The 27,827-nt window shown below is 45.4% G+C and overlaps 1 protein-coding gene across 1 annotated transcript; it reads right to left on the bottom strand.

Moving 5' to 3' along the window:
- Positions 1-12,665: 12,665 nt before the first annotated feature.
- Positions 12,666-27,206, bottom strand: TMEM240 (transmembrane protein 240). Its single transcript, XM_042479810.1, has 4 exons — positions 25,862-27,206; positions 25,449-25,555; positions 16,134-16,342; positions 12,666-14,826 (listed from the first exon to the last, which is right to left on the bottom strand). Exons 1-4 carry the CDS (start codon positions 26,108-26,110, stop codon positions 14,678-14,680), a joined length of 714 nt encoding a protein of 237 aa, XP_042335744.1. The 5' UTR covers positions 26,111-27,206; the 3' UTR covers positions 12,666-14,677.
- Positions 27,207-27,827: the final 621 nt, after the last annotated feature.

The raw sequence follows: 27,827 nt of genomic DNA, 5'->3' as shown, positions 1-27,827 counted from the left end.
AAGAAATGATTCTATTTCATTCATTCATTCATTATTAATAGTAGTAATCTTTTATTACATTATTTTAAAATTAGTATTGATATAATTATAAAAATTACCTTTGGACTAAGTGTATAAGGTGTCCATGAAACATACATGAATTTCCAGGTTTAGATTTTGGTCCTGCTTCAAGATAAATAGACCAAATCTAAAATACTTCGCTCTCTGGAGTTTGGGAGAATAAGCACAAATTAGTTTTGGGTTAGAGATGTGTCCCACTTCCAAAAATATTCATTACATATCCGCAAATATTCCAAAACGAAAACACTTCTGGCCCCAGGAATTTCGGAGAAAAAAGAGACATATATATATGAAACATAATGAATTTCTGTTTAGATTTTTCCATCTTCAATACAATCTCATTCTGTATTACCCAAATTCCAAAATCTGAAACCCAGCCCTGCCCTCAGGAATACATAGGATCCTAGAGTTGGAAGGGACATTAAGGGCCATGGAGATGAAGGGGTCCAATGACAAGAGTTAGGAAGAGGCAAGGCAGGGCCAAGCCTTTCAAAACACTCTCTCTGCCATGTTTATTTTTCTTCCAATGGCCCAGCACCTCTGCCGGCCCTTCAAGGCAGAGTTGAAAGGCCCAGAGAAGCACATGGCAACCATGGCCACTCAGCCAGATGCATTTGTTGCCTTTGAAAACATTCCGTATCCGCTCTGGAATCTGGACTCACTCTAGAAGCAGCTGAGGCCAGTGCAGCCAGAGGACTGGCATGGGAGGAGGAGAGAGCGAACAGGAAAAGCACAGGAGCCCCATGCCCAAGGCAATTTGGGGCAGACACTCATCCACCAGTCCCACAACGCTGCCTGGGTCTTTCTCCTTCCCTGCCATTCGACCTCTTGGCACCAGGGACTGGCATGGGGACGGAAGGAGGAGAGCGAACCGGAGAAGAGGCACAGAGCCCCTGCTGCCTAGGGAAGGGGATGCTTCGTTTTGGGGCCTCAATGGTCAAAGAAGATGGGGCTGGGAAGGGAGGCATTCCAAAATCATGGATGCTCAAGTCCCACACAGCCGCAACCATTATTAGGGACAATGGGACAAAAGTACCTCTCCTCCTCGTCCTCCCTCCCTTCCTCCTTCCCTCTGTTCTTCTTCCTCCTCCTTTTGTACCCTTTCCCCATATCCTTCCCTCCTCAACCCTCCCTCCCTCCTCCTTTCTCTCCCTCCCTCCTTCCTCCCTTCTTCCTTTTTCCCTCCCTCCTCCTTCCCTGTTTCCCTCTCCTTCTCTCCCTCTCTCCCCCCCCTTCCTTCCCTCTCCTCCTCCTTTCTCTTTCCTTCTTCCTCCCTCCCTCCCTCCTCTTCCTTTCTTCCTCCCCCTCCTTCCTCCCCCTCCCCTCTCCTTCCTCTCTCCCTCCCCCTTCCCTGCTGACCTACCTCCTTGGGGGCTTCTGCCCCAGCTTGGCTGAAGAGGCAGAGTCTGCCAGGGCCAGGAGCAGCCCCGGGCCGCATCAAGAAATCCAAGCCCTGGTCCTCGCGGGCTCCCCGGATAACGGGGTTCCAAGGGAGCCAGAGCCAGGGCTTGGATTTCAGAGCCCAGAGGCTCCGTCCTGGCTGCTGGGCCTGGGCCTGGGGGTTGAAACCTAAGCTTCAGCCCCTGGCTGGTTCCCTCTGGCCAACAGGGTTCCAAGGGGTCAGCGCCAGGACTGAGGCTTGAGTCCAGAGCCCTAGGCCCAGCAGCCAAGACAGAGCCTCTGGCCTGGGTTCGAAACCCAAGCCTCACCAGGTGCTGGCCCCTTGGAACCCCATTGGCCAGAGGGAGCCAGCGCCAGGGCTGGGGCTTGAGTCTCAAAGGTCCCACACCCATCCCAAGCCCTGGCTCTGAGACTGGCTCCCTTGGACCCTCGTTGGTCAGAGGGAGCTCTCTTTTGGTGGGTCTTCCGGACTGACCTCCTCCTAGAACAGGACATTTGTCCGTCCAAACCAGCCCCCCTCAGGCCATCCTGTCTAATTGTTTTAAGTCATGTTATTGTTTATTGATTTCTATGTGAAGGTGGGGGGGCCAGGTTTGGGGAAATTAAGGCAATGTTTTTATTACTGATATATATATTTGTATTTGACTTTACTGTTATCCGTCGGGACCCTAAAAAAGCAGAGACGGGAAACAAATAATATATTTGTTATTGTTGTTGTTATGTTGTTGTTATATTGGATCACCTTCACTCCTCCCTGGAATGGCATTTTTGCAGCTGAGAAGGAAGGAAGGAAGGAAGGAAGAAAGGAGGGAGAGGAGAGAGAGAGGGAGGGAGAAGAGAGGAAGGAGTGAAGTTTTTGCAAGGGCACATGGGCAGAGAGAATGTTGCAAAACAGCATGGCATTTGGAAACTTTAGCAGGACTTTGGGGATTTTGGGGGGTGGGAGGAGGGACTGTTGGGGGAAATTTGGGGTGGTCCCAGGAGGAAAAGTGGGGAGCATTAAGTGGGGGGTCGTGCCTCTTTCCTAATTTGCTTAGAATCCTCGAGTTGTAGAGACCCCAAAAGGGCCATCCGTCCAGCCCCTTCTGCCATGCAGGAACTCTCCATCGAAGCATCCCAGAAGAAGACCATCCCGACAGGATTCCTCGGAGGCACTCCTGACAGTAAGGGCTTTTCGACAGTGGAACACACTCCTTCTTCGGAGTTTAGTGGAGCCTCCTTCTTTGGAGGTCTTAACAGAGGCTGGATGCCATCGTCTGGGATGCTTTGACGGAGAGTTCCTGCATGCAGAATAGGTTGGACTGGATCAGGGCCCTTTTGGGGTCTCTTCCAACCTACGATTCTATGGAATTCCAAAAAGCAAACTTTTAATTTATTTAAAAAATTTATTACTGAAGGCGAAAGAATGTATTAATTTATTTTGAGCGCCTCAATCCACTAGCTCTGCGGGAAGACTCACTCCCATCATCCCCAGGAGATGGCACACAAAATGGCAGCAGCTCCGAGCCTGGAGGAGGACACTTCCATCATCCCCAGTCGACGCAGAAGGTGGCGGGCGCCGCCTCAATGGCTTTGGAGAAATCCCACATCCTCTTGGCCCTCAAGGCGGGACGGCGTGTTTTCCAGGGGGTGATGGGAACTGTAGTCCAAAAGCCATGCCTAGGGATCTTGCAGTCCTTGAAAGCACACAAACACAGACCTGAGCTCCTCAGGGTTCAGGGGGAGCAGCAGGCCTCTTGAACTGCAGGACCTATCACCCCTTCCCAGGGCTGTGGGCTGAATGCCATGTTAGGGGTCTTGGAGGACACTTCCCATCATCCTCAGCAGGCCATGCAGAGGTCCTTGGCCCCCTCCCTCAAGCTCCTTTCTGGAAATGCCCAGCATCTTGAGCCTCCGGGGATGATGGGAATTGTAGTCCACAGCAAGAAATCCCTGAACTCGCGAAGGGCGCCAGCAGCATCAACCCTCATCCTTCTTCCCTCTTGTGCGCAGAAGAAACAGAGGAAGGGTTTATATTATATATATGTGTGTGTGTGTGGTGCAATAATATATATATATAAATATAATATTTGTATTTTTAATAGGTTTTGCTGCAGAATGGGCCTTTTATATACGTAAATAATATTATATATATTAGTATTTTGTAATTTATATATATCTCAAGAAGCAGAGGGCAGGGATATATTATATAATAATATATATATATAAATATTATATATCATATATATTAGTATTTGTTATTTTTAAGAGGTTTTGCTGCAGAAGGGCCTTCAGGGGATCCCTGGGAGATCTATCTCTCTGGCTCGATCTCTGACTCGATCCAGAGGCTGCAGTGCCCCGAGTAGCCACCAGAGGGCGCCCTTGTATAGGAATGCTCTTTATTAGAGCCACTTCTTGATCAACCCAAATCTATGGGGACTAATCATTTCCCATTAGCTCCCAACAATTAAAATAGCCTAATTAAAACAATGCAATGTTAAATACAATACAAATATTACATAATAATAATAAATAAAGACGTTGGGCTTTTTAAGAAATAACATTTTTGGACTAAAAATACTATTACGGAGCGCATGGGACGTTGTCGCCTTTCGTTCTCCTTCAAAAAAGACGCCTGGAATATTATTGAAACAGAGATTAGTTTTAAAAGCTTTAAGGCCAATGTCCTATTGAGATGAGTGTCAGTATGCCTTATTCCCAGCTTTGGACAAGAGGGTGGGGATGTGGGCATTCCAGCCAATAGTTGGACTAATTAAGTAATAATAATTAAATATTAGGGCGGTGCAGATGGACAGAGAGAAAGGCCTTAAAAACCGGGGCGAACCTATTCCAATTTCAAACAGCTCTAATGGTCATATCTGTACGAAGTGAGCAAATAACAACTCAGCTGTGGTTTCTTTCCTGGCCTTTTCTTTCCTCGTCCTCCCTCCAGTTGTAAGGCTCCAGCAGCATTGGTATCAATGGAGGACAGAGAGAGGGACAAGGGAAAGAGCCGCTGCCTGAAGCCATGGCCCCCCTGGGAGCCTCCTTTTGGGAAGCCCACTGGCCTCTGCTTCTTCTCTTTCCTCCTGGGACCAGAGGCGAGATAAAACACAATAATGAACCATTCATCTTTTAAATGATTAATGAGGATGCTCCAGGTGCAAAAGGGGAGGCCACGCCCCTCGGGAAGGCAGCCAATGGGAGCGGAGCAAGGCCAGGTAAGGGAAGGAGGCCACGCCCCTCAAGAATATTCAACCAATGGCCATTGTCTCGCAATCCGCTCTCAGGCGCTTTTGCGCTCTCCTTCCTGGCTCTCGCTCTCTCTCGGGCGCCCTCCTGTGCTCACTTTGGCCCCTTGACGCTTATTAATATGATGCTCTTTCCCGTCTGGGGCGCCCTCTGTTGGCGGAAAGGGAGCGTTACTGCTCATTTCTCAGGCTCCAAGGGGCTCAGGAATGATTCCTGGCTGGGCTGGCTGGCATCGTTTGGTCCAAATTAACACAACAACAAAGCAACAACAAGGAGGCAGAGAATATATATAATATATATATATATATATACATACATATAACTATATATATCTCAGAAGTGTGTGTATATATCTGTATCTATATCTCAGTATATATATATATACATTATATATAAGGTTGTGTGTGTATATATATGTATCAGATGTGTGTGTGTATGTGTGTATATACACACACACCACACATATACATACTCTGCTATATATATATACGTATCAGGTGTGTGTGTGTGTGTGTGTGTATGTAATATATATATATATATATGTATATAATATGCACACTTCTGATATATGTATACACCACACACCACGAACACATGGAAGTGCCAAGCACAGAGGCATCCCTGCTCGCAAACCAAGGGCCGTTTCTTTCCTCCTCCTCCCTCCAGTTGTAAGGCTTTCCAGCAGCATTGGCCTCAAGGGGAGGACAGAGGGGACCCTGGGAAAGAGCCTCCTGTGGAAGCCCGGGCCACTACTCAAAGGGGTCCGGCTCTGCCTGGTCCTCCCAAAACTATAATTATGAAAGCAGATAAAAGATGGGGGACACCTGGCTGGCTGAGATTTATATGTGTGAAAGGGATCTGGGAGTCCTAGTAGACCACAAGTTAACATGAGTCAACCATGCGATGGCTGGCAGCTAACAGGCCAATGCGATTCTAGGGCTGCATAAGTAAAGTATAGTGTCTAGACAAGGGAAGGAATAGTGCCACTTATTCTGCTTTGGTCAGGCCCCACCTGGAATAATAATGGTGCCCTGTTTCTGGGCACCACAATTCAAAAAGATGTTGAGAAACTGGAGCCATGCGTCCAAAGGAGGGCAGTGGAGTCTGAAGCAATGCAAGATCTCCTCTATCTCTCGTTTAATACATGAGGAAAACAACCTTATGACCCATCTGCAGTTTGTGTGGCGCTTCAGTCTTTGAGATTACCTCACACTTGCACCACGTTTCTGTCTTTCCACATGGCTGCACAGAGCCTTTAATCCAACGCATTTTCTTAACCCACCGCTTCAATGGAAGTCAGGTCCTTCTAGGCCCAGCTTTGGAGGGGCAAAAGGCATGTGTCTCTATTAATGTCTATAGAGTTAATGTAGTGCCAAGAGGAGACCTCTCCTGTCCAAATACTGCTCATAAAAGCCTGGTAAAGCAAAAAGACCAGATGGAGGATCCGCTGGCAAAAGGATAGTTTTGTCGGAAGGAAGAGGCAGAGGTTGTCACAAAATGAATGCTCTTTTAAACCATGAGACTCTCCTGGCCTTTTCCTCTTACATTTCCAAGCATGAGCGCATCATGCTCAAACCACAGCCACTCATCGCCCAGATGAGCACAACAGCACAACTGGACATTTTTTGCACAGGAAAACAGCACAACGGAGCGGGAAAGGTAAAAATAAACCACACATTTGAAACCGTACACACACGCCGGAGGACAACGGAAGGGGGACGTCAGGTGCTGAGCGAAAACACAAAGGCACCATAACCCGTCTGAAATGATTCCCTGCCCATGCGATAAGAGGCCAAAGGGTACCAGATAAAATGCCCAAGGATCCATCGTATCAGATGTAATAATGAATATAGGATTCCAGACAACTTTTTTGTGTTGCTCTTTTCTATAAGACCCTGGTTCGCTCTCTCAATAAAACACCAACCAACTCCCAGCACCCATCCCTTCTCATAAATAGACTGTGCAAAAGGGTTATATCCACAGAAGCATATCTCTACAATGCTTTGAATCATCCCTCCATCACACACACACACACACACACACACCCCACACACCTTTTGACAAGAGCTGCAAACCAAATAAGATAGAATGAGGTTCATTTTGGTGGTAGATTTCTCATCTTTTGTGTGTTTTGTTTTTCTTCTTTCCTTTTAATCACATGGACATTGCAGTCAAACAAGAGAATAATCACAGACATCGAAAATATTTTCCTAAGGAGACTCTGTCCAATTTCCGTCCACTCCTTTCTTTCTGTTTCGGGAACACTGAACACCTTGGGAACTTCGCTTTAAACACAAAGTAGGCAAATAGAGGACTCTGACATGTTGCCATCCGGCATGCAGTGAGAGTCGGGATTTTCTACTACGGACTTTGGAAGAGCGGGGATCCAGAAGAGGGGCAAGAAGGGATTTTCTGCATAACGGCCCAATCCAAAGCGGGCCGATTCCGAAGAAAGCAGAGGGTTGGGATTCACTTTGGGGACTACGACTCCCAGAGCCCCAGCGAGTGGAATATTAGACGGGGAATCTGGCAGTTTGTAGTCCAAAAAGGTAAACTTTCTGAGCGGTGGAACGTCAATTCAAATTCAAATTCAAAATCTTTTGCATTCATTTCCATATCCATACACAAAGGGTTTTGAATTTGAATTGACATCCTCACATACCAATTGCATATAAATATCTGTCCTGGCTTCACTTCACACCAATGCATCTGAGAAGTAAACTTTAGTCTGGGAAAGCTCATCGCCATCTTCTTTCTTTCTTTCAGTGAGTCTCAAAGGTGCTACTAGAATCTCTCTATACTGATTCCACAGACTAACACGGCTATATCTTTGCACTCCCTTAGTAGTCAGATAGTACTTCTGAGTTGCATAGCCATCTGTAATGAAAATGCATTTCTCTTAAGGTGGCCAGCATTGCTTGGGACAAGGCACTAACATTTTATTTCAAATCATTGGTTTAAAAAGGATCAATAACAATTTTGGTGAAGGTGTAGTTAATACCTATCTGCACTGCAGCAATTTGAAAGCACTGAGGGGAGGAAATAACATCTCTCCCTGTACAGGATGATGGTGTCAGGTCCATTCATAAAATAATATTTTAAACAACCCACTACAGAGTTGAATTGTTGAGGTAACTTCCTGTTAATGCTACAACAAGATGTAATACCAAACTGTCTTTTTAGAAGGTGGTCCAGTCCATAGTAAACCACTGTGTCCCGAGGAACTGTGGAACTCCTAAGAAGAAAGGAAAACACGCTGAGAAGCAGAGCACCAGATTTGCATTCAGGAGGCTGTAGGTGCAACCACCTTCATCATCACCAGCTAGAACATTAATGGGTGAACCTTTTAATGGCAAGTGCCCAAACTGCAACCCAAAACCCACCTTTTTTGCAAAGTGCCAGGTCTCTCTGGCTTTCTAGTAACAAACTCTGTCTGGGACGAAGGACATGTGCCCACAGAGAGGGCTCGGAGTGCCACCTCTGGCACGCATGCCATAGGTTCACCATCACTAGGCTGGAAGGATCAGGTAGGCAGTTGTGATGGGAAAGCACTTTCTCTACCTTGAGAACCCTCAAGACCTGCCGCCATAAGAAAGACACACACTGGGCTAAGTGACATAGCCTGGACCGGCATCAGGCATCATTGCTCCCAAGTGTAAGTTGAAAAATCCACATACCAATGCAACGCACACGGACTTGTCGTAGGTCCTTACCATGGGAGCTATGGTTAGTGAATATGAAAACTAACAAACTGCTTTTTGTATTTTCCACAATCCCCTACTAACCTTTTGGCAACGTAACACAGAGAAAGGGAAGTAACCAGAAGCGTGGCTAGTTGACCTATCACACAGATTGTTTCCACAGTCTTGGAGGGTACTGCACTAAAACGCATTGGAGCGAAACGCCTAAGTACTCAATGGGAAACGCTCACTCTCAGTTTTCCTCCTGTTTGCTGGGTTGCAAAGTTTTACATGGCAACAGTGTTGGTCATTTCTTCCAAACAGCAAATCCAAGCAGGCTGAACTGAAAAATCCATGATTATAAGAAACAAGAGAAATGGTGGCGGAGGAAGCAAGTTAAACCCACTGAATGCAAACAACCAAGTGGGAACATAAATCCATATATCAAAGCAACCAGACTGTTATAAACCTCAACTAAGCGCAAGGATATATATATATATATATATATATATATATATATATATATATATATATATATATATATATATATATTAGTATTTGTATTTTTAAGAGGTTTTGCTGCAGAATGGGCCTTCAGGGGATCCCTGGGAGGGATCTATCTCTCTGGATCGATCTCTGACTCGATCCAGAGGCTGCAGTGCCCCGAGTAGCCACCAGAGGGCGCCCTTGTATTAGGAATGCTCTTTATTATCAGCCACTTCTTGATCAAACCCAAATCTATGGGGACTAATGCTATTTTCCCATTAGCTCCCAACAATTAAAATAGCCTAATTAAAACAATGCAATGTTAAATACAATACAAATATTACATAATAATAATAATAAGACGTTGGGCTTTTTAAGAAATAACAAGTTTTTGGACTATAATAAATACTATTACGGAGCGCATGGGACGTTGTCGCCTTTCGTTCTCCTTCAAAAAAGACGCCTGGAAATATTTATTGAAACAGAGATATAGTTTTAAAAGCTTTAAGGCCAATGTTCCTATTGAGATGAGTGTCAGTATTGCCTTATTCCCAGCTTTGGACAAGAGGGTGGGGATGTGGGCATTTCCAGCCAAATAGTTGGACTAATTAAGTAATAATAATTAAATATTAGGGCGGTGCAGATGGACAGAGAGAAAGGCCTTAAAACCGGGGCGAACCTATTCCAATTTCAAACAGCTCTAATGGTCATATCTGTACGAAGTGATGCAAATAACAACTCAGCTGTGGTTTCTTTCCCTGGCCTTTTCTTTCCTCGTCCTCCCTCCAGTTGTAAGTCTTTCCAGCAGCATTGGCATCAATGGAGGACAGAGAGAGGGACACAGGGAAAGAGCCCCTGCCTGAAGCCATGGCCCTCCTGGGAGCCTCCTTTTGGGAAGCCCACTGGCTTCTGCTTCTTCTCTTTCCTCCTGGGACCCAGAGGCAGATAATAACAACAATAATGAACCATTCATCTTTTAAATGATTATTATGAGGATGCTCCAGGTGCAAAAGGGGAGGCCACGCCCCTCGGGGATAGGCAGCCAATGGGAGCGGAGCAAGGTCCAGGTAAAGGGAAGGAGGCCACGCCCCTCAGGAATATGCAGCCAATGGCTCATTGTCTCGCAATTCCGCTCTCAGGCGCTTTTGCGCTCTCCTTCCTGGCTCTCGCTCTCTCTCGGGCGCCCTCCTGTGGCTCACTTTGGCCCCTTGACGCTTATTAATATGATGCTCTTTCCCTGTCCTGGGGCGCCCTCTGGTGGCGGAAAGGGAGCGTTACTGGCTCATTATTCTCAGGCTCCAAGGGGCTCAGGAATGATTCCTGGCTCAGGGCTGCTGGCATCTTTGGGTCCAAATTAACAACAACAACAACAGCAACAACAAGGAGGCAGGAGAAATATATATATCAGAAGTGTGTGTATATATCTGTATCTATATCTCAGTATATATATATATATATATATATACATATATATATAAGGTTGTGTGTGTATATATATGTATCAGATGTGTGTGTGTATGTGTGTATATACACACACACACACATATACATACTTCTGCTATATATATATACATATCAGAAGTGTGTGTGTGTGTGTGTATATATATATATATACGTATATATATGCACACTTCTGATATATGTATACACACACACACACAGACCACATGGAAGTGCCAAGCACAGAGGCATCCCTGGCTCGGCAAAACCAAGGGCCGTTTCTTTCCTCCTCCTCCCTCCAGTTGTAAGGCTTTCCAGCAGCATTGGCCTCAATGGAGGACAGAGGGACCCTGGGAAAGAGCTTCCTTTTGGAAAGCCCGCTGGCCACTACTTCAAAGGGGTCCTTGCTCTGCCTGGTCCTCCCAAAACTATAAATTATGAAATGCAGATAAAAGATGGGGGACACCTGGCTGGCTGAGATTTATATGTGTGAAAGGGATCTGGGAGTCCTAGTAGACCACAAGTTGAACATGAGTCAACCATGCGATGCTGCAGCTAACAAGGCCAATGCGATTCTAGGCTGCATCAATAGAAGTATAGTGTCTAGATCAAGGGAAGGAATAGTGCCACTTTATTCTGCTTTGGTCAGGCCCCACCTGGAATAATAATGTGCCCTGTTCTGGGCACCACAATTCAAAAAGGATGTTGAGAAACTGGAGCCATGCGTCCAAAGGAGGGCAGTGGAGTCTGAAGCAATGCAAGATCTCTCTCTATCTCTCTGTTTAAATACATGAGGAAAACAACCTTATGACTCCATCTGCAGTTTGTGTGGCGCTTCAGTCTTTGAGATTACCTTCACACTTGCACACGTTCTGTTCTTCCAGCATTGGCTGCACAGAGCACTTTAATCCAACGCATTTTTCTTAACCCACCTCTTCAATGGAAGTCAGGTCCTTCTAGGCCATCTTTGGAGGGGCAAAGGCATGTGTCTCTATTAATGTCTATAGAGTTAATGTAGTGCCAAGAGGAGACCTCTCCTGTCCAAATACTGCTCATAAAAGCCTGGTAAGCAAAAAGACCGGATGGAGGCTCCGCTGGCAAAAGGATAGTTTTGTCTGAAGGAAGAGGCAGAGGGTTCACAAAATGAATGCTCTTTTAAACCGTGAGACTCTCTGGCCTTTTCCTCTTACATTTCCAAGCATGAGCGCATCATGCTCAAAACCACAGCCACTCATCGCCCCAGATGAGCACAACAGCACAACTGGACATTTTTGCACAGGAAAACAGCACAACGGAAGCGGGAAAGGATAAAAAATAAACCACACATTTGAAACCGTATCACACGCCAGAGGACAACGGAAGAGGGACGTCATGTGCTGAGCGCCAACCGAAGGCACCATAACCCTGCTGCAAATGTGATTTCCCTGCCTCATGCGATAAGAGGCCAAAGGGTGACCAGATAAAATGCCCAAGGATCCATCGTATCAGATGTAATAATGAATAATATTGATTCCAGACACCTTTTTTGTGTCTGCTCTTTCTTATAGACCCTGGTTCGCTCTCTCAATAAAAACACCAACCAACTCCCAGCAACCCATCCCTTCTCATATATATATGACTGTGCAAATGGTTATATCCACAGAAGCATATCTTCTACAATGCCTTTGAATCATCCCTCCATCACACACACACACACACACACACACCCCACACAACCTTTGACAAGAGCTGGCAAACCAAATAAGATGAATGAGGTTCATTTCGGTGGTAGATTTCTCATCTTTTGTGTGTTTTGTTTTTCTTCTTTCCTTTTAATCACATGGACATTGCAGTCAAACAAGAGAATAATCACAGACATCGAAAATATTTTTCCTAAGGAGACTCTGTCCAATTTCCGTCCCTCCTTTCTTTCTGTTTCGGGAACACTGAACACCTTGGGAACTCTCTCTTTAAACACAAAGTAGGCAAATAGAGGACTCTGACATGTTCCATGCATTGCCAGTGAGAGTCGGGATTTCTACTACGGACTTTGGAAGCGGGGATCCAGAAGAGGGGCATAGAAGGGGTTTTCTGCCATACGGCCCCAATCCAAAGCGGGCCGATTCCGAAGAAAGCAGAGGGTTGGGATGTCACTTTCGGGGACTACGACTCCCAGAAGCCCCAGCGAGTGGACATATTAGACAGGGGAATCTGGCAGTTGTAGTCCAAAAAGGTAAACTTTCTGAGCTGTGGAACGTCAATTCAAATTCAAATTCAAAATCCTTTGCTATTTCATTTCCATACACAAAGGGTTTTGAATTTGAATTGACATCCTCACATACCAATTGCATATAAATATCTGTCCCTGGCTTTCACTTCACCAAATGCATCTGAGGAAGTAGACTTTAGTCTGGGAAAGCTCATGCTGCCATCTTTCTTTCTTTCAGTGAGTCTCAAAGGTGCTACTAGATCTCTCTATACTGATTCCACAGACTAACACGGCTATATCTTTGCACTCCCTTAGTAGTCAGGATAGTACCTTTCTGAGTTGCATTAGCCATCTGTAATGAAAATGCATTTCTCTTAAGGGGCCAGCATTGCTTGGGACAAGGCCACTAACATTTATTTCAAATCAGTGGTTTAAAAAGGATCAATAACAATTTTGGTGAAGGTGTGAGTTAATACCTATCTGCCTGCAGCAATGTGAAAGCACTGAGGGGAGGAAATTAACATCTCTCCCTTGTACAGGATGATGGTGTCAGGGTCCATTCATAAAATAAGATTTTAAACACCACTACAGAGTTGAATTGTTGAGGTAACTGGCCTTGTTAATGCTACAACAAGATAGTAATACCAAACTGTCTGTTTATAGAAGGTGGTCCAGTCCATAGTAGACCACTGTGTCCCAGAGGAACTGTGGAACTGCTAAGAAGGAGAAGGAACCACGCTGAGAAGCAGAGCACCAGATTTGCATTCAGGAGGCTGTAGGTGCAACCACCTCCATCATCACCAGCTAGAACATTAATGGTGAACCTTTTAATGGCCAAGTGCCCAAACTGCAACCCAAAACCCACCTATTTTTTGCAAAGTGCCATGTCTCTCTGGCTTTCTAGTAACAAACTCTGTGCTGGGATGAAGGGACATGTGCCCACGGAGAGGGCTCTGAGTGCCACCTCTGGCACGCATGCCATAGGTTCACCATCACTGAGCTGGAAGGATCAGGTAGGCAGTGTGATGGGAAAGCACTTTCTATCCTTGAGAACCTCAAGACCTGCCGCCAATAAAAAAAGACACAACTGGGCTAAGTGACATAGCCTGACCGGCATCAGGCATCCATTGCTCCCAAGTGTAAGGTTGAAAAATTCACAATACCAATTGCAACGCACACGGACTTGTCGTAGGGTCCTTACCATGGGAGCTATGGTTAGTGAAATATGACAAACTGCTTTTTGGTATTCCACAATCCCCTACTAACCTTTTGGCAACGTAACACAGAGAAAGGGATAGTAACAACAGAAGGCGTGGCTAGTTGACGCTATCACAGATTTGTTTCCACAGTCTTGGAGGGTACTGCACTAAAACCAATGGAGCGAAACGCCTAAGTACTTCAATGGGAAACCCAAGTACTGCAGTTTTCCTTCCTGTTTGCTGGTTGCAAAGTTTTACATGGCATACCAGTGTTGGTCATTTCTTCCAAACAGCAAATCCAAGCAGGCTGAACTGAAAATCCCATGATTATAAGAAACAAGAGAAATGGTGGCGGAGGGAAGCAAGTTACCCATCTGAATGCAAAACAACCAAAGTGGGACATAACATCCTATATATCATAGCAACCCAGACTGTTATAAACCTCAACCTAAATCTGCACTGGAAACAAGACATTCTAGCAATCTCGGTATGGGCAGGAGAAGTGGACACAACTGGATTGGAGTTTGAAAGTTATCAAATGCTAAACATCGCATCTTCTGGCCAAATTCACCTACAATGACCTTAAACAACAACAACAAATTTCCAAACAAAACAAAATCCCAAAAACCAAAACCAAAACCAAAACAAAAGGTACACTGGCATTGCAGGACACCATTGAGGAAGCGATGGACTGGAAGTACAATGCAAGTTCTCTCTCTCTCTCTTTTTTCCTTTTGCTTTTTGTTCTTGTATTTACATATATACAGAAGTCCACCAATAAAATGGTAACCACAGTGCAACGTCACGGGTGCCTTGCATCCCAGACGGGGATGAATTGTGCATTCTCTAGGTGCCAAACAGGCACACCTTATGGGGAAGGAAAAGGAAGTCCTAAAGCAGCATCCATCAAAGAAGAAGGGGGAACATCTAGATGCCCCCGTGACAGATGGCAAAGGGCAAGTTCTATGACCTCTCCTCAGTCTTGGGTTTCTTCAGAGGTGTCGTGGGCTGGGGTGCCCGTTGTGGTACAACTTCTGTTTGATGTGCACCATGTTCCCGGTGGCTTCGTCATACTGCCTGTGGTGACGTTTTCTGAACTCCTTGAAGTTACAAAATTTTGGGATCCAAGACCAAGAATTATCTGGAAAGAGAAAGAGAGAGATGTATCAGCATGACTTCAGAAAAACCCCAAAACCAAGGGCTCTTCCATACTATACAGTGATAGCACTGTGATGCCACAGTAAGAAGTGAGCCATGGTTTCTGTCTATGGGATTCTGGGATTTTCAGCTGGGGATGCTTGGAATTGTCAGCCAGAGACTCTAGTGCTCACAACCCCCAGAACATATTCCACAGCACAAAGACATGTAAATCATAACACCCTAGTTGTGTAGTGTGAAAAGACCTCAAATTTATGGACATCCACAGTAGACAGCCAACATACACACACACACACACATTGAAAAGAAAGGCATAAAACTTGGGAAATCCGTTAAAATGCCTCTAAAACTGCCCTTGAAAAGCAGTTTTAAAAAATGACTAGAAAACATTATTAAGACATTACACATTGCGCCACTGACAGACCTGATCTCTCTCAGAGCTGTAGTACTGACCAGACCGCTTTCATACAAATACATTTTCAAAAAGAACATAACCCATGAAGGATCAGGGAGAATGTGTTTCACTTCACATGTTAATGTTCAGTTTAGTTCGGTCATAGACCAGTACATACATGTTAATGCAAACCTAGCTATTTCACCCCACTCCCCGATCCACAGACTGCATTATACAACAGGAGTGGGAATCGGGAGCCATTTTTGTAGCTCGTCCCCTAAAGTTTTTTAGCAACGTACATCTACATGCTGACCTGAAGTTTAGTGTGATCCCAGAAATTTGGGGACTGAAGAGATTCTTTGTTTTGATTGTTCAGAGGGAATGTGGCAGAGTAATGGAGAGAGATCAGGAGCTATTAAACATGTTTGTACCATGCTAACAGGCACAAAGCCACCTCTGGGGGAAGGGGACAACAAGGGACAGCTTCACAATGACCTGAATAAACTGGAAAGCTGGGCCAAAGCTAACAAAATGATATTCAACACAGAAAGATGTAAGGAAGATTCCACCTCAACATTAGGAGGAACCTCCTGACAGTAAGGGCTGTTCGACAGTGGAGTGTATTGGAGTCTCCTTCCTTGGAGGTCTTTAAACAGAGGCTGGATGGCCATCTGTCGGGGATGCTTTGATTGGGAGTTCCTGCATGGCAGAATGGGGTTGGACCGGATAGCCCTTGTGGTCTCTTCCTACTCTGGAGTTCAAACTGGACTCTTGTGCCACAACTGCAGTCTCCCAGGCCTAAACATCTCACTTTCTTCCTCATGTCCACACTTTCCCTTCCCCAATCAGTGACATTTTAAAACCCTTTTACAAGCTGCCCGTGAGAATCTACTTACCATACCGTCGGTTTGTCCGCCACGCTCGCACCGCATAATGGAGCACCCCGTCCATCCACACCAGAAACCAACTTATACAGAATCCCAACAAGAGTCCCAGCATCAGGTCAATTTCCTGCTTGGTGACATTGTCCGTCACAAAGTAATTCTCTGAGGAATCCACCACTGACTGGTCTCCATCATAAGGGATGACGTAATGGACATGATGCCTGTTGGGTTGGGATGGGTTGAGTTGGGAGAGGGAGGGAAGGTGGGAGATGAGAAAAGAAGAATAAGAGCATCAGTGCTTGGAGGGCAACAGGGAACAGACTGGATTTCACCTACTGCACATTATTGCACCAGCATATAAACAGCACGATGCATGTTCGGGAACGTGGGAAGGCCAGGTGGCTTACGGAAGCGGTCTCAAGGATGTACCATGGGTCTGGTGAGATGCAGCCACCTGTGCCACTGCTTGCCATATGATGTTTTTGGTTGTTGTTGTTGAGCACACAGGTGCATGAGTGGTCAGATGCACCACATGAGCAAGCTGTCACACACCCCATGAAGTGACATTACAACACACACCAGCAGGTTGCCAATAATGTCATGGTTATATTAAATACATTAGCCTGGAAGCATGTCCCTTCTTGAAACAGTTTCTCTGGCTACCGGTTCGTTTCCAGGCACAATTCAAAGTACTGGTCATGATCTATAAAGCCCTATACAGCTTAGGTCTAGGCTATTTGAGAGGCCGTATATCCCCATATGAACCTGTTGGAGCCCTAAAATCTTTAGGAGATGGCTTTATCTTGGGCCTGCCACCATCCCAGGCTCGCTTGGTAAGAACACAAGAGAGCCTTCTCAGTGGCTGCTCCCACATTTTGGAACTCCCTTCAATGGGAGGCCAGGCAGACCTTTCGCCGGCAAGTAAAAACGTTTTTATTCAGACAGGCATTTTAAAATCACAACCCTCAGAGCATGTGTTCAGGGGGCATACATGGTCAGAAACAAACACACAGACGCAAGCCTGAAAAAACACCCAGTCAAGGATACCCTCCCAGTCGCCGTTCTCAATCTACTCCCTGTGCAGGGTTGGCTAGGGTTGCCCTTGACTAGTGGGTTGCCAAGTGAAAGGGAATTTCAACCGGTCCTTTATTTCACATGACAACCCTATCCTTGAGCTCCCTTTCAAAGCTGACATTCTAGATTGTTGGTCCATCTCACTCTGTCCTCTATGGCACGCATCTGAGTTTTCCTGATGTGGAGGGATGGAAATATTTTCCTGCAATATGCCAAGGACTGATATGCCCATTGGCTACTATTGGTTTCCCCCCTAGAAACTCATCAGAAGTTGCTCAAGGCTTGGCACCAGGCATCACCATGCTAAGTTGTGCTGCTTTATGGTGTAAAACACTAACAAATGGAAAGGGGCACGTCTTGTTGCAGTTTGCTGGATTTTAGCAACTAAACATTAAATCAAACCACTGGCTTGTTTTTGCTTTACTTCATCCAGGGAGGGCCATTATATTTAAGGGTACCTGAGTGATAATGAACGGGAAAAGTAACTGCCCTCCCAGGTTGAGGCCCATGTTGAGGCCCTTGCCTTAAAAATAGATCCAGGGGCCCTGGCTGCATCTCTTTCTGAAGAAATACTTTATCTCAGCCGCCTGTTTTTTGGTTACATCCAAATCAGATGATCGCAGCGATCTCTGCGTGGTGGGCTGCCTTTCAAGATGCTTCAGAAATTACAAGTGGTTTAAAAATACGGTAGCCAGATTGTCCGTGGGTGCGCAGCTCACAGAACATAACATGCCACTTTTGATATCAATCACATGAATTACCTATTATTTCACACCCCATTTCAACATGCTGGTTTTCACTCCCAAGGGCCCTTAATGTTCTGGAACTAGAGAGCTGGATGGACTACCTTTGCTCATATGAATCACTCCCAAATACATTTGATTAGCTGCCTTATACTGAGTCAAACCTTATACTGAGTTGCTCCATTGAGCTCAGCACTGTCTACACTGACTGGCAGAGGATCTCTGTGGTCTGAGTTGAGATGAGAGGATGCCAAGCGCAGTCCAGATAGGAACTTTCTGCGTGCAAAGCATGTTCTCTGCCACTAAGCTATGACCACTCTCCATATAGGACCACTGAAGCAATTCAACCAATCTCAGCAAATGTTTTATTCAAAACTTATTGTATGCGCATGTGAAATGCAACAACCAAGTCAGATAAGCTTTGAACTGGTGAGGCAGGCCTATCTCCTCTCTCCTTCTCTCTCCTTTGTGTTGTTCGCACATGTTCAGTAAAGGATTTGGAGGCAGCTGCAGCTTGCCTTGCCTGTTGTAAGCAGGCACACACAACTACAGCATGAATTAACACAGCAGAGTCCCATTCTTTCCCAGCTCAAGTTTGCATTGTATTTTGTGGGTTTTTCAGGCTACTTGGCCGTGTTCTGGAAAAGTTTATTCCCGACGTTTCGCCAGCATCTGTGGCTGGCATTTTCAGAGAATGCTGGCACGGAGGTGTGTGGGGCATATATACTGTGTGATCCTTGGGTGAGAGCAAGTGATTTACATGTTAAGCTGTGTGTTGGTCTGTTGTTGAATGCAAGGTCTCGGGGTGTCCATTTAATTAGAGATCCATTGCCTGCTGGGAAACTCCTTGACCCTGGATGGCTTTCATTTGAACTTGCTGGGTCTTGATTTTGGAGTTTTTCAGGACTGGTAGCAATGGATGCAAGCTACAGGAAAAGAAATTCCACCTCAACATTAGGAGGAACATCCTGAGAGTAAGGGCTGTTCGACAGTGGAATGCACTCCTTCCTCGGAGGGTGATAGAGTCTCCTTCCTTGGAGGTCTTTAAACAGAGGCTGGATGGACATCTGTCAATGGGGATGCTTTGATGGAGAGTTCCTGCATGGCAGAATGGGGTTGGACTGGATGGCCCCTTGGATCCTATGAGTGTAAGGGGACCCAGGTGAGGAACTTCCTGAGAGTAAGGGCTGTTTGACAGTGGAACACACTCCTTCCTCGGAGCGTAGTGGAGTCTCCTTCCTTAAAGGTTTTTAAACAGAGGCTGGATGGACATCTGCTGGGGATGCTTTGATCTAGATTTCCTGCATGGCAGAATGGGGTTGGACTGCATGGCCCTTGTGGTCTCTTCCAACTCTTATGATTCTATAACCTTGTTTGGGCACTGTGGGAAATGGATCGCTGAACTAGAGAGACCTTTGGTCTCATCTAACACAGCTTTTCCTACTATTGGCTTTGTATCTGTATTAAAGTCAAATAAACATATTACAACTGATATGACTTCTGGAATTATTTTGCAAACACAGATAACTCTGCAATTGCATTTATTAAGGAAATTCCATGTTCTACAAAGAAGGGGGGCAGGATCTTGTGGCTACAACTACCTGATTAAGACAAAGTCTAGAGAAGGAGGAAGGGGCAAGAGGAAAGAAAGTCACACCGGTGAGAATAATCACTCTATAGCAGGGGCGACGATCATTCATCCCTTTAGATGGATGCCAGCATTCCACATCATTGGTTATGCTGGCTAGGCCTGCTGGCAGTTGCAGTTCAATAACATCTGGAGGGCGAAAAGACTCCCATCCCTGGTCTACATCTATCTGGCTCCTCCACTGCTCCCTTCAGGCACATTGCTGCTTATCAACCATATACAATGCTTCATGTTTCATGGAGTCCCTGCTCCATTTTCTATCGGATTCCCATGGGCCACACTCACCAATTTTTACAAAACTAGAAGTGATTAGAAGGTTTCTGAAAATGGTATCTGGGGCCCAAACCAGGTGTAGAGCAAGGAGGAAAAAGCAATTGGACACCAGAAGGCCTCAAGAGACACAGTACCTCAATCACTTTCATAGACAAGGAGCTTGGGAGAGCTGCAGAAAAGCTTCTGAGGACCACATACAGCCCTCAATCTGCACAATTCCTACTCCTGACATATGAAAATATATATATATATATAACCACTAGATGGTCCCAACATTACTATATATACTTGACTATAAGTCGACATCATGTATAAGTCAAGGGCAGATTTTGGGGCCAAAATTATGGATTTTGATATGATCCATATCCAACTAAAATTTCTAGACGTATACATGAGAATATACATTACTATTGACTCTGATCAACTTGAGGCAAACAGTCTTGACTTTAATGTCAAAATGTGTGTGTGTGTGTGTGTGTGTGAGAGAGAGAGAGAGAGAGAGAGAGAGAAAGGGAAAGAGAGAGGGAGAGGTGGAGGAGTGATGCGTGAGGCTAGGTCACCCAAACAATTCTCCCAGTGTGAATCTCACTGAAGCAAACAGGAGCTACATATACTGTTCATTGCAGTATGACGAATCTCCTGGTGGACCGTTGTTGGTGTAAGGCATGGTGGATTCCCTTTAGATTTGCTACCCAACATTTATTGTGTCTGCCTTGTGACCAACAAGAGCTCCTTGTGATAGCATTGCAAAAAAAAGAGAGAAAGAAAAAGGAGTTTGTGTGTGGAAAGAGATATTGGTGTGCCTAAAATACGCCTGTGCTAATTGATAAGGTATAGATGCACATTCAAACAGAGATAGAATGCATCCCATCTGAGTAGGAAGGACTGTGAATAGGTGGCCTATGTGCCACCCAGCCTGTTTCTGTACAGATGCTGCCTGCCATTGGCAGTACCACCACAGTTTGCTGTCCAAAGCTAAGTAGTAAATGGTACCTCACCATTTACTACATCAAGGTGCATTATATATATATATAAAAATTTTAAAGGTGCATTGGATTAAAAGTCATCCAGGTTATTTTTGGCACACAAGGCAGAAAATCCCACAAACATCTCTCTTCGCTCTTGGCAGTACAGTAATAAATTAAGTAAGTAACAATTTACTGCCCTCTTTCAGGACAGCCAAAATCGGCTGCCTGAGGCAGTCACCTTGTTTTACCTAGCCAGAGAACCATCTCTGGCCAACAGGCAACTTGAAAGCCCCTGCTCCTCTCCCTTCTTAGGGTTCTTTATGTTTTCTTCAGACCCGGCCAAGAAAGCCCTTTAAAGAGAAGACTGTCCTCTGTAATTCAGGGCACAGAACAGCCCCATCAGAGCCCCAAGCAGTTGTCTTTCCAATCAATAGAAGCAGGGGCAGACTAAGAAATTTTGCTGCCTGGGGTACAGAGCAAATGTTTTCCCTCTTCCATTTCACAGAATCATAGAATCGTAGAGTTGGAAGAGACCCCAAGGGCCATCCAGTCCAACCCCATTCTGCCATGCAGCAACTCTCAATCAAAGCATCCCCAACTGATGGCCATCCAGCCTCTGTTTAAAGACCTCTAAAGAAGGAGACCCCACTACACAGAGGAAGGAGTGTGTTCCACTGTCAAACAGCCTTTACTGTCAGGAAGTTCCTCCTAATGTTGAGGTGGAATCTCTTCTCCTGGTGCTTGCATCCATTGTTCCGGGTCCTGTTCCCAGAACTTGCTCCCTCCTCAATATGACATGCCTTCAAATATTTAAACAGGGCTATCATATTCCCTCTTAACCTTCTCTTCTCCAAGCTACACATCCCCAGCTCCCTAAGTCATTCCTCATAGGGCATGGTTTCCAGACCCTTCACCATTTTGAAGGCCCACCTTTGGACATGCTCCAGTTTCTTCACATCCTTTTTGAATTGTGGTGCCCAGAACTGGACACAATATTCTAGGTGGGGCCTGACCAAAGCAGAATACAGTGGCACTATGACTTCCCTTGATCTAGACACTATACTTTTATTGATGCAGCCTAAAATTGCATTGGCCTTGTTAGCTGCCGCATCATACTGTTGACTCATGTTCAAATTGTGATCTACTAGGACTCCTAGATCCCTTTTGCATTTCGTCTCCTTAAACCAGGTGTCCCTCATCCCATATCTATGCATTTCATTTTTCCGCCCTAAATGCAGTACCTTACATTTCTCTGTGTTGAATATCATTTTGTTAACTTTGGCCCAGCTTTCATATCTATTCATGTCATTTTGCATTTTGATCCTGTCCTCTGGAGTATTAGCTATTCCTCCTAATTTGGTCATGTGCTAATTTGATAAGTATGCCCCCAATTCTGTCATCCAAGTCATTGATAAAGATGTTGAATAGCCCTGGGCCCAGGACAGAGCCCCACTGGACACCCCACTGGTCACTTCTCTCCAGGATGAAGAGGAGACATTGCTGAGCACCCTTTGGCTTCGGCCAGTCAACCAATTACAAATCCTTGTAACAGTTGCCTTGTCTAGCCCACATTCTACAAGCTTGTTTGCAAGAATGTCATGGGGAACCCTGTCAAAAGGTATATACTATATCCACAGCATTCCTTTCATCTACCAAGAAAGAGATCAGATTTGTCTGGCATGACTTATTTCTCTGGAACCCATGTTGACTTTTTGTGATGATGGAATTGCCTTCTAAATGTTCACAGACTCTCTGTTTAATGATCTGTTCTAGAATCTTTCCTGGTATTGATGTCAGACTAACTGGACGATAATTGTTGGGATCCTCTCTTTTCCCCTTTTTGAAGATGGGGACAACATTTGCCCTCCTCCAGTCTGCTGGGATTTCTCCTGTTCTCCAGGAGTTTTCAAAGATTATTGCCAATGGCTCTGATATTACATTTCCCAGTTCTTTTAATACCCTTGGATGGAGTTCATCTGGTCCTGGAGACTTGTATTCGTTTAGATTAACAAGGTATTCCTGTACTGTCTCCTTACTTATTCTGTGCTGAATTTTCCCTTTCCTGTCCTCTGCTCCCTTTTCTTCAGGTTGAACACCCTTTTCCTTTTCTGAAAAGACTGAAGCAAAGAAGGTGTTGAGTAATTCTGCCTTTTCTCTATCTTCTGTTAGCATTTTGCCATCTTCTCCACGCAGTGGCCCTACCATTTCCTTCTTCTTCCTTTTGCTGCGGACATACCCCAAAAAAGACCTTCTTATTGTTCTTAACTTCTCTTGCAAGCCTGACAAATCTGACAAGCTTTGTTTTAAAAACCTCTTTCTCTTGAATTAACAGAGAAATCTGCCCAATTTGAAAAGATTTTCATATACAGTATATTAATTGCACATCCTTCGTATCAATTTTTTGTGAGAGAGACATGCACTGGATTTTTAAAATAGCTAATTAATAAATAAATCACTTGGGTTTCCTCCTCTTCTGAGCCCCCTGACTCTCTGTTGGTTTTACACAAGATCTGGATGCCCAGACTTTTTGTCTGCTTCTCTCTGCTATTCCAAAGCCTTAGCATCAGAAACATTTGCTCCACAAAACTTTGCTTTTAGCTTTTGCAAATGAATGGAGTGACCTTCAAGCTCATTCCGACCGTCAGCAATACTCCCATTTCCTCTGAGACTGTCCCAATCAGGGCTAGGATGAAGGCGAGCACCTGCCCAAAAGCAGTAAAGCAAAGAGTAATTTAATTGCTTATGGGTAGCAGATGAGGAACCTTGCTTTTGAAGTCCTTGATTAAAATGTATTTTGGACTAATTTTGTGCAGAAGGTAACCACAAACCAGCTAGGCTCATAAACCATCAAGAGGAGACACAAGCCGGGCTGTGAATAATATGGGGTCCAGAGGTCTCTCATTCATAGGTTCACCTTATGTCGAAGCTGATCTGATGGCAAATAACAACAGACAAGCAAATAATGGAATACCAGCCCTCTTACATTATAGGCCTCCTGAATCTGAACCAAAATAAAAAGGAATTGCTTCTAAGGCCCAAAGCAGACAGGCCAAAAAGGAGCAGCTTCTGACCACTTTGGGGGCATAGCATGCAGATGACGCATGCCTCCGGAGCGGCCGGAAGCTGTTCTGAGTGGCCCAAAGCCACAGGCAAAAGGGCCGGTAAAATACCACTCCTGCTGACGGCTTGTGTGGGACTGCAGCAGTAGCCTGCTTTGAGAGCAGGCTGTCTGTTTGCCACAGATACCTCTGATTAATTCAGAGCTTGGAGAACTTTCTCTTTTTGGACTACAATTCCCAGCTGGCTAAGGGCTTTTGGAGTTGCGGTCCAAAAAAGTAAATTTCCCTAGTGCTAATTTCCAGTCTAGTTGAGGTGTCCTCCAAGCTGCAGCGCTGTCCAATCTATCCACTTTTGCATGAAGGCCCAAAGAAAGTTTCACTCAATTCACATATTCTCCAAATGTGGTCAACGTAGTTGTCTGTTCTCAGTTCAGTGCCCCCCCCCAAAAAAAAACCTGAGACACATGAACCAGGGAGATCTCTAAACAAATACAATGTTGAGGAGAGTGAGAGAAGAAAGCCCAGTAACATTCTTGTCTAACTGGTGCCAGAAGCTTATATAAAACACAACACAATTCCCAGTCCTAACTCTCAAAGAGCCATAGACAAACTAGGGAAGTGCTACCGACTAAACGGCTAAAAATGACTAGCAACCAGTGTTTGCAAGGAAAAGTTACATCTTTTCCCCCAAGGCGGAAGTATTCCTGGTGTTGTGGTTGTTTGCAAATGGACTAGAAGACTGCACTTCCATAGAAAGAGAAACAGATTTGCCAGGGCTCCATCCAGATTCCCCTCCAACAGTCCATTAGCCACCACTGCTCAGTAAGGTAAAAAAAAGAGATGTGAGCAAGGCAAAAAGGGCGACGGGTATTAGCAGCTGTTTGTATTACTTGCAGCAAATTTCCTACTTGGAGCTAGACTGCTTGTAGAATTAAAAGTTCCAATAAATTCCCAGGTCACTACTGGTAGACTATTCTCCTCCATTAATTTGCTCTTCTAAACTGTTCTTACTGAAGCCATCTCAGGCCAGCCCCTGCCACTGCATCTTGTGGTAGTAAGGCCATAAGGATAGTCACCTTGGCCGATGAATTAGTTAATTGGAGAGAGAGAGAGGAGACAGAGGACTGTGGATGCCCCTGCTTTGACTCTCACTTTGGTTAAATTGGCTTGAAGAGTACCCTTCCCCCTCCCTTTTCCCATCTGCAGTATGGAAGAGATAACACTGACCTGTTTTACAGGGTTGCTGTAAAGCTTAACATAAGGTTATGTACAAGAGAAACATTATCAATGCTTGAAGTGCAGAACGTTATCCGTGTGAATTACGCATGTACTGTACTATACAATCATTCCATACATTCAAGAGAGTGATGGGAACACCCTATTTCCAAAACAATTCCGCTTTCCAGAAATGGTAAACTCCAAACAGATAGGAAGCATCATCTTTGCTTATTCGGTGTGCTCACAACCCTCCCTTCTTTCTTTTCCCAAGGGAAGGTGAGAAATGCATCCTATGCAATGAAGCGGGGTGATGCACCACATACAGTGGCTTTATTTTGACTTACCTTCCACAGTTGCAGTGGCAAACTCGGTCTTCGCCCCTCAAATGCGGTAAGATATAATTGTGAAATCGGTCCAAGAGAGCGTTCATATCCATCAAGCACGCAATTGCCTGTAAGAGCCCATAAGGCATCTGGTCAGGGCTAGAGGTGGTGGAATAAAACATTCACTTGCGTTTGACTGCTACAGAAAACTGGGACAATAAAATAATGACTTGTTCTTTCAAATTATATAATAGGGAGACAGATACGCGTAAATACACACATCCCGAAAATGGGACACAAAGGCACCGTGGATGCAGAGGTTTGTAAAGGCAAGACCATGATCAGAACAAAAAGACATGAAAACCTGGGGAGGGTAGGCAAGGAAGAGAAGGGGGGGGATATATTCGGCAGAGGCAAACAGATTCTTTCCTTACCATAACAATAGAAGCTCCGAGGATCATAAAGATCATGGTGTTAGCATTCATGGACGTCAACTGGAAATGGACAGCCGCTGTGTCACTGCCCCCCAGCCCACCCCCCACCCCCTTGCCCAAAATGAAGAAGGAGAGGAAGGGGTGCCAGGGCTTCCGGCAGAGGTCAGATATGGTCACAAACAAGGTCTTCAAGCCAAGCTGCAGTCCTGAGCGGGGGGAAGGCTCTGGGCCCCCCCACTCTCCAACCATACAAGAAGGAGGAGAAGGAGAAGGAGAAGACAGGCGCTTGGCTTTCCTCCCTGAGCTGGATCCTTCTGGCTTCAGTGGGGTTTCTTCCTCCCTCTCCTGGCTCACTCCCTAGCTCTCTCTACCCCCCCTCTTTCCCTTTGGGTTCCCTCCGATTATTCCAACAGATCTTCCTACAGATCACACACAGAGACTGGTCTATTTTCCCAGGGCAGATCATGCGATGCGCTGAGCCCCTTCAGCAGGAAGGTCGACCACATCATCATCATCACAGTGCCGCACCACCAACAGAATACACCGCCAGGAAGAAAGAGATCCAAAGAAAAAGAAGATGATGCTGATGATGCTGATGATGCTGAAGAAGAAGCAGCACCCTCCCCTACAAAAATGCCCAGAGAGAGAGAGAGAGAGAGAGAGAGAGAGAGAGAGAGAGAGAATTCAGCCTTTCCAACCCTTCGGGAATGATTCAGAAGCTTGACGGCTCTCCTTGCTCTCTCGCTCTCTCCCAGCAAAAATGAAATCCACCATTCTGCTGAAGGAATCGGTGCATCTAGAGGCACAGATGTGTTGCCTCTCCCTTTCCTTCTCCTTCTAGCAAGGGGGAAAATGGAAGTGCTCAGCTGGAGAGCCCTGCTTGGCATGCCTTGGCGTCATGTTGGACTGGGGGGGGGGGGGAGATACACAGCCGCTTTCTGGATCATTTGCTAAAGAAGAGAAGCCCAATGTGGGCAGGAGAGAAAAGCTCTCTGAGGGAGTCGCCCTCTGCGGCTTCCTGGGCTCTTTCTGCTGTTGGGGATGGTTTTTTGGAAGAGAAAAAGGGAGGGAATCAACCCCAAAAACATGACCAGAGGATGAATTTTGGCTTGGTGGCATTTCCCGCCATACAGAGCCCCGAGGGATGCTTTTTTGCACTACGTCTGTCCATCCTGATCCCCATCTACCACTGGACGCCATGCAAACACTTGCGATGTCAACGACTTGCAAAATTAAAACCAGACCTTCAAATGACAATAGCATGCGCACAACCAAAATGTTAGAGAAAGGTTTTTGTGCGTTTTTCGGGTTATGTGGCCATGCTCTAGAAGAGTTTCTTCCTGATGTTTCGCCAGCAGCTGTGGCTTTGGCATCTTCAGAGAATGCTGGCATGGAAGAGAGTGGTGTGTGTGTGTGTGTACATACACACACACACACTTGTCCCTCCGTATTCGCTAGGGTTTGGGGCACAAGACTCCCATGAATATGGAAAAAGCACAAATAACAAAAACACCATGTTTTTACTCTGAGAAGACACCTCTCTAGGAATCTCTAGGTCCTCTACTGCAACTCTGTGGCCAACGTCCGACAGACACTGAGCATAGAACTGCACTGGAGGAGCTGCAAAGGCCTAGTAGAGTGTCCTCTCTAGGAATCTCTAGGTCCTCCAGGACAATGTTTAGTTAAAGTTGACCACAGAGTTGCATTGGAGGAACTAGATATTCCTAGAGAGAACATATTAATCAAACCTGTGAATATTCAGAGCCACAAATATCAAAGCTGCAAATATGGAGGGATGAGTGTGTGGTGTGTGTGTGTGTGTGTGTGTGTGTGTATATATATATATATATATATATATACTGTATATAATGTGTGACCCTGCCCCACTCTCTTCCATGCCAGCGTTCTCTGAAGATGCCAGCCACAGACGCTGGCGAAACGTCAGGAAGAAACTCTTCTCGAACAT

This window comes from Sceloporus undulatus, chromosome 7 (genome assembly GCF_019175285.1).
Source record: "Sceloporus undulatus isolate JIND9_A2432 ecotype Alabama chromosome 7, SceUnd_v1.1, whole genome shotgun sequence".
In the NCBI taxonomy this organism is placed as follows: Eukaryota; Metazoa; Chordata; class Lepidosauria; order Squamata; family Phrynosomatidae; genus Sceloporus; species Sceloporus undulatus.
Note: the sequence above shows the minus strand (reverse complement) of the source record. Positions and strands in the feature narration are given on the sequence as shown.

What these genes read in the sequence shown, in the direction of transcription:
- TMEM240 (XM_042479810.1), bottom strand. Translation starts at nt 26,110, where the DNA reads ATGGTTGGAGAGTGGGGGGGCCCAGAGCCTTCCCCCCGCTCAGGACTG. An exon ending in TCGGAGCTTCTATTGTTATG is followed by an intron (nt 25,556 to 25,861) that starts GTAAGGAAAGAA and finishes GGGCTCTTACAG; the next exon opens with GCAATTGCGTGCTTGATGGA. An exon ending in GCGGACAAACCGACGGTATG is followed by an intron (nt 14,827 to 16,133) that starts GTAAGTAGATTC and finishes TTCTCTTTCCAG; the next exon opens with ATAATTCTTGGTCTTGGATC.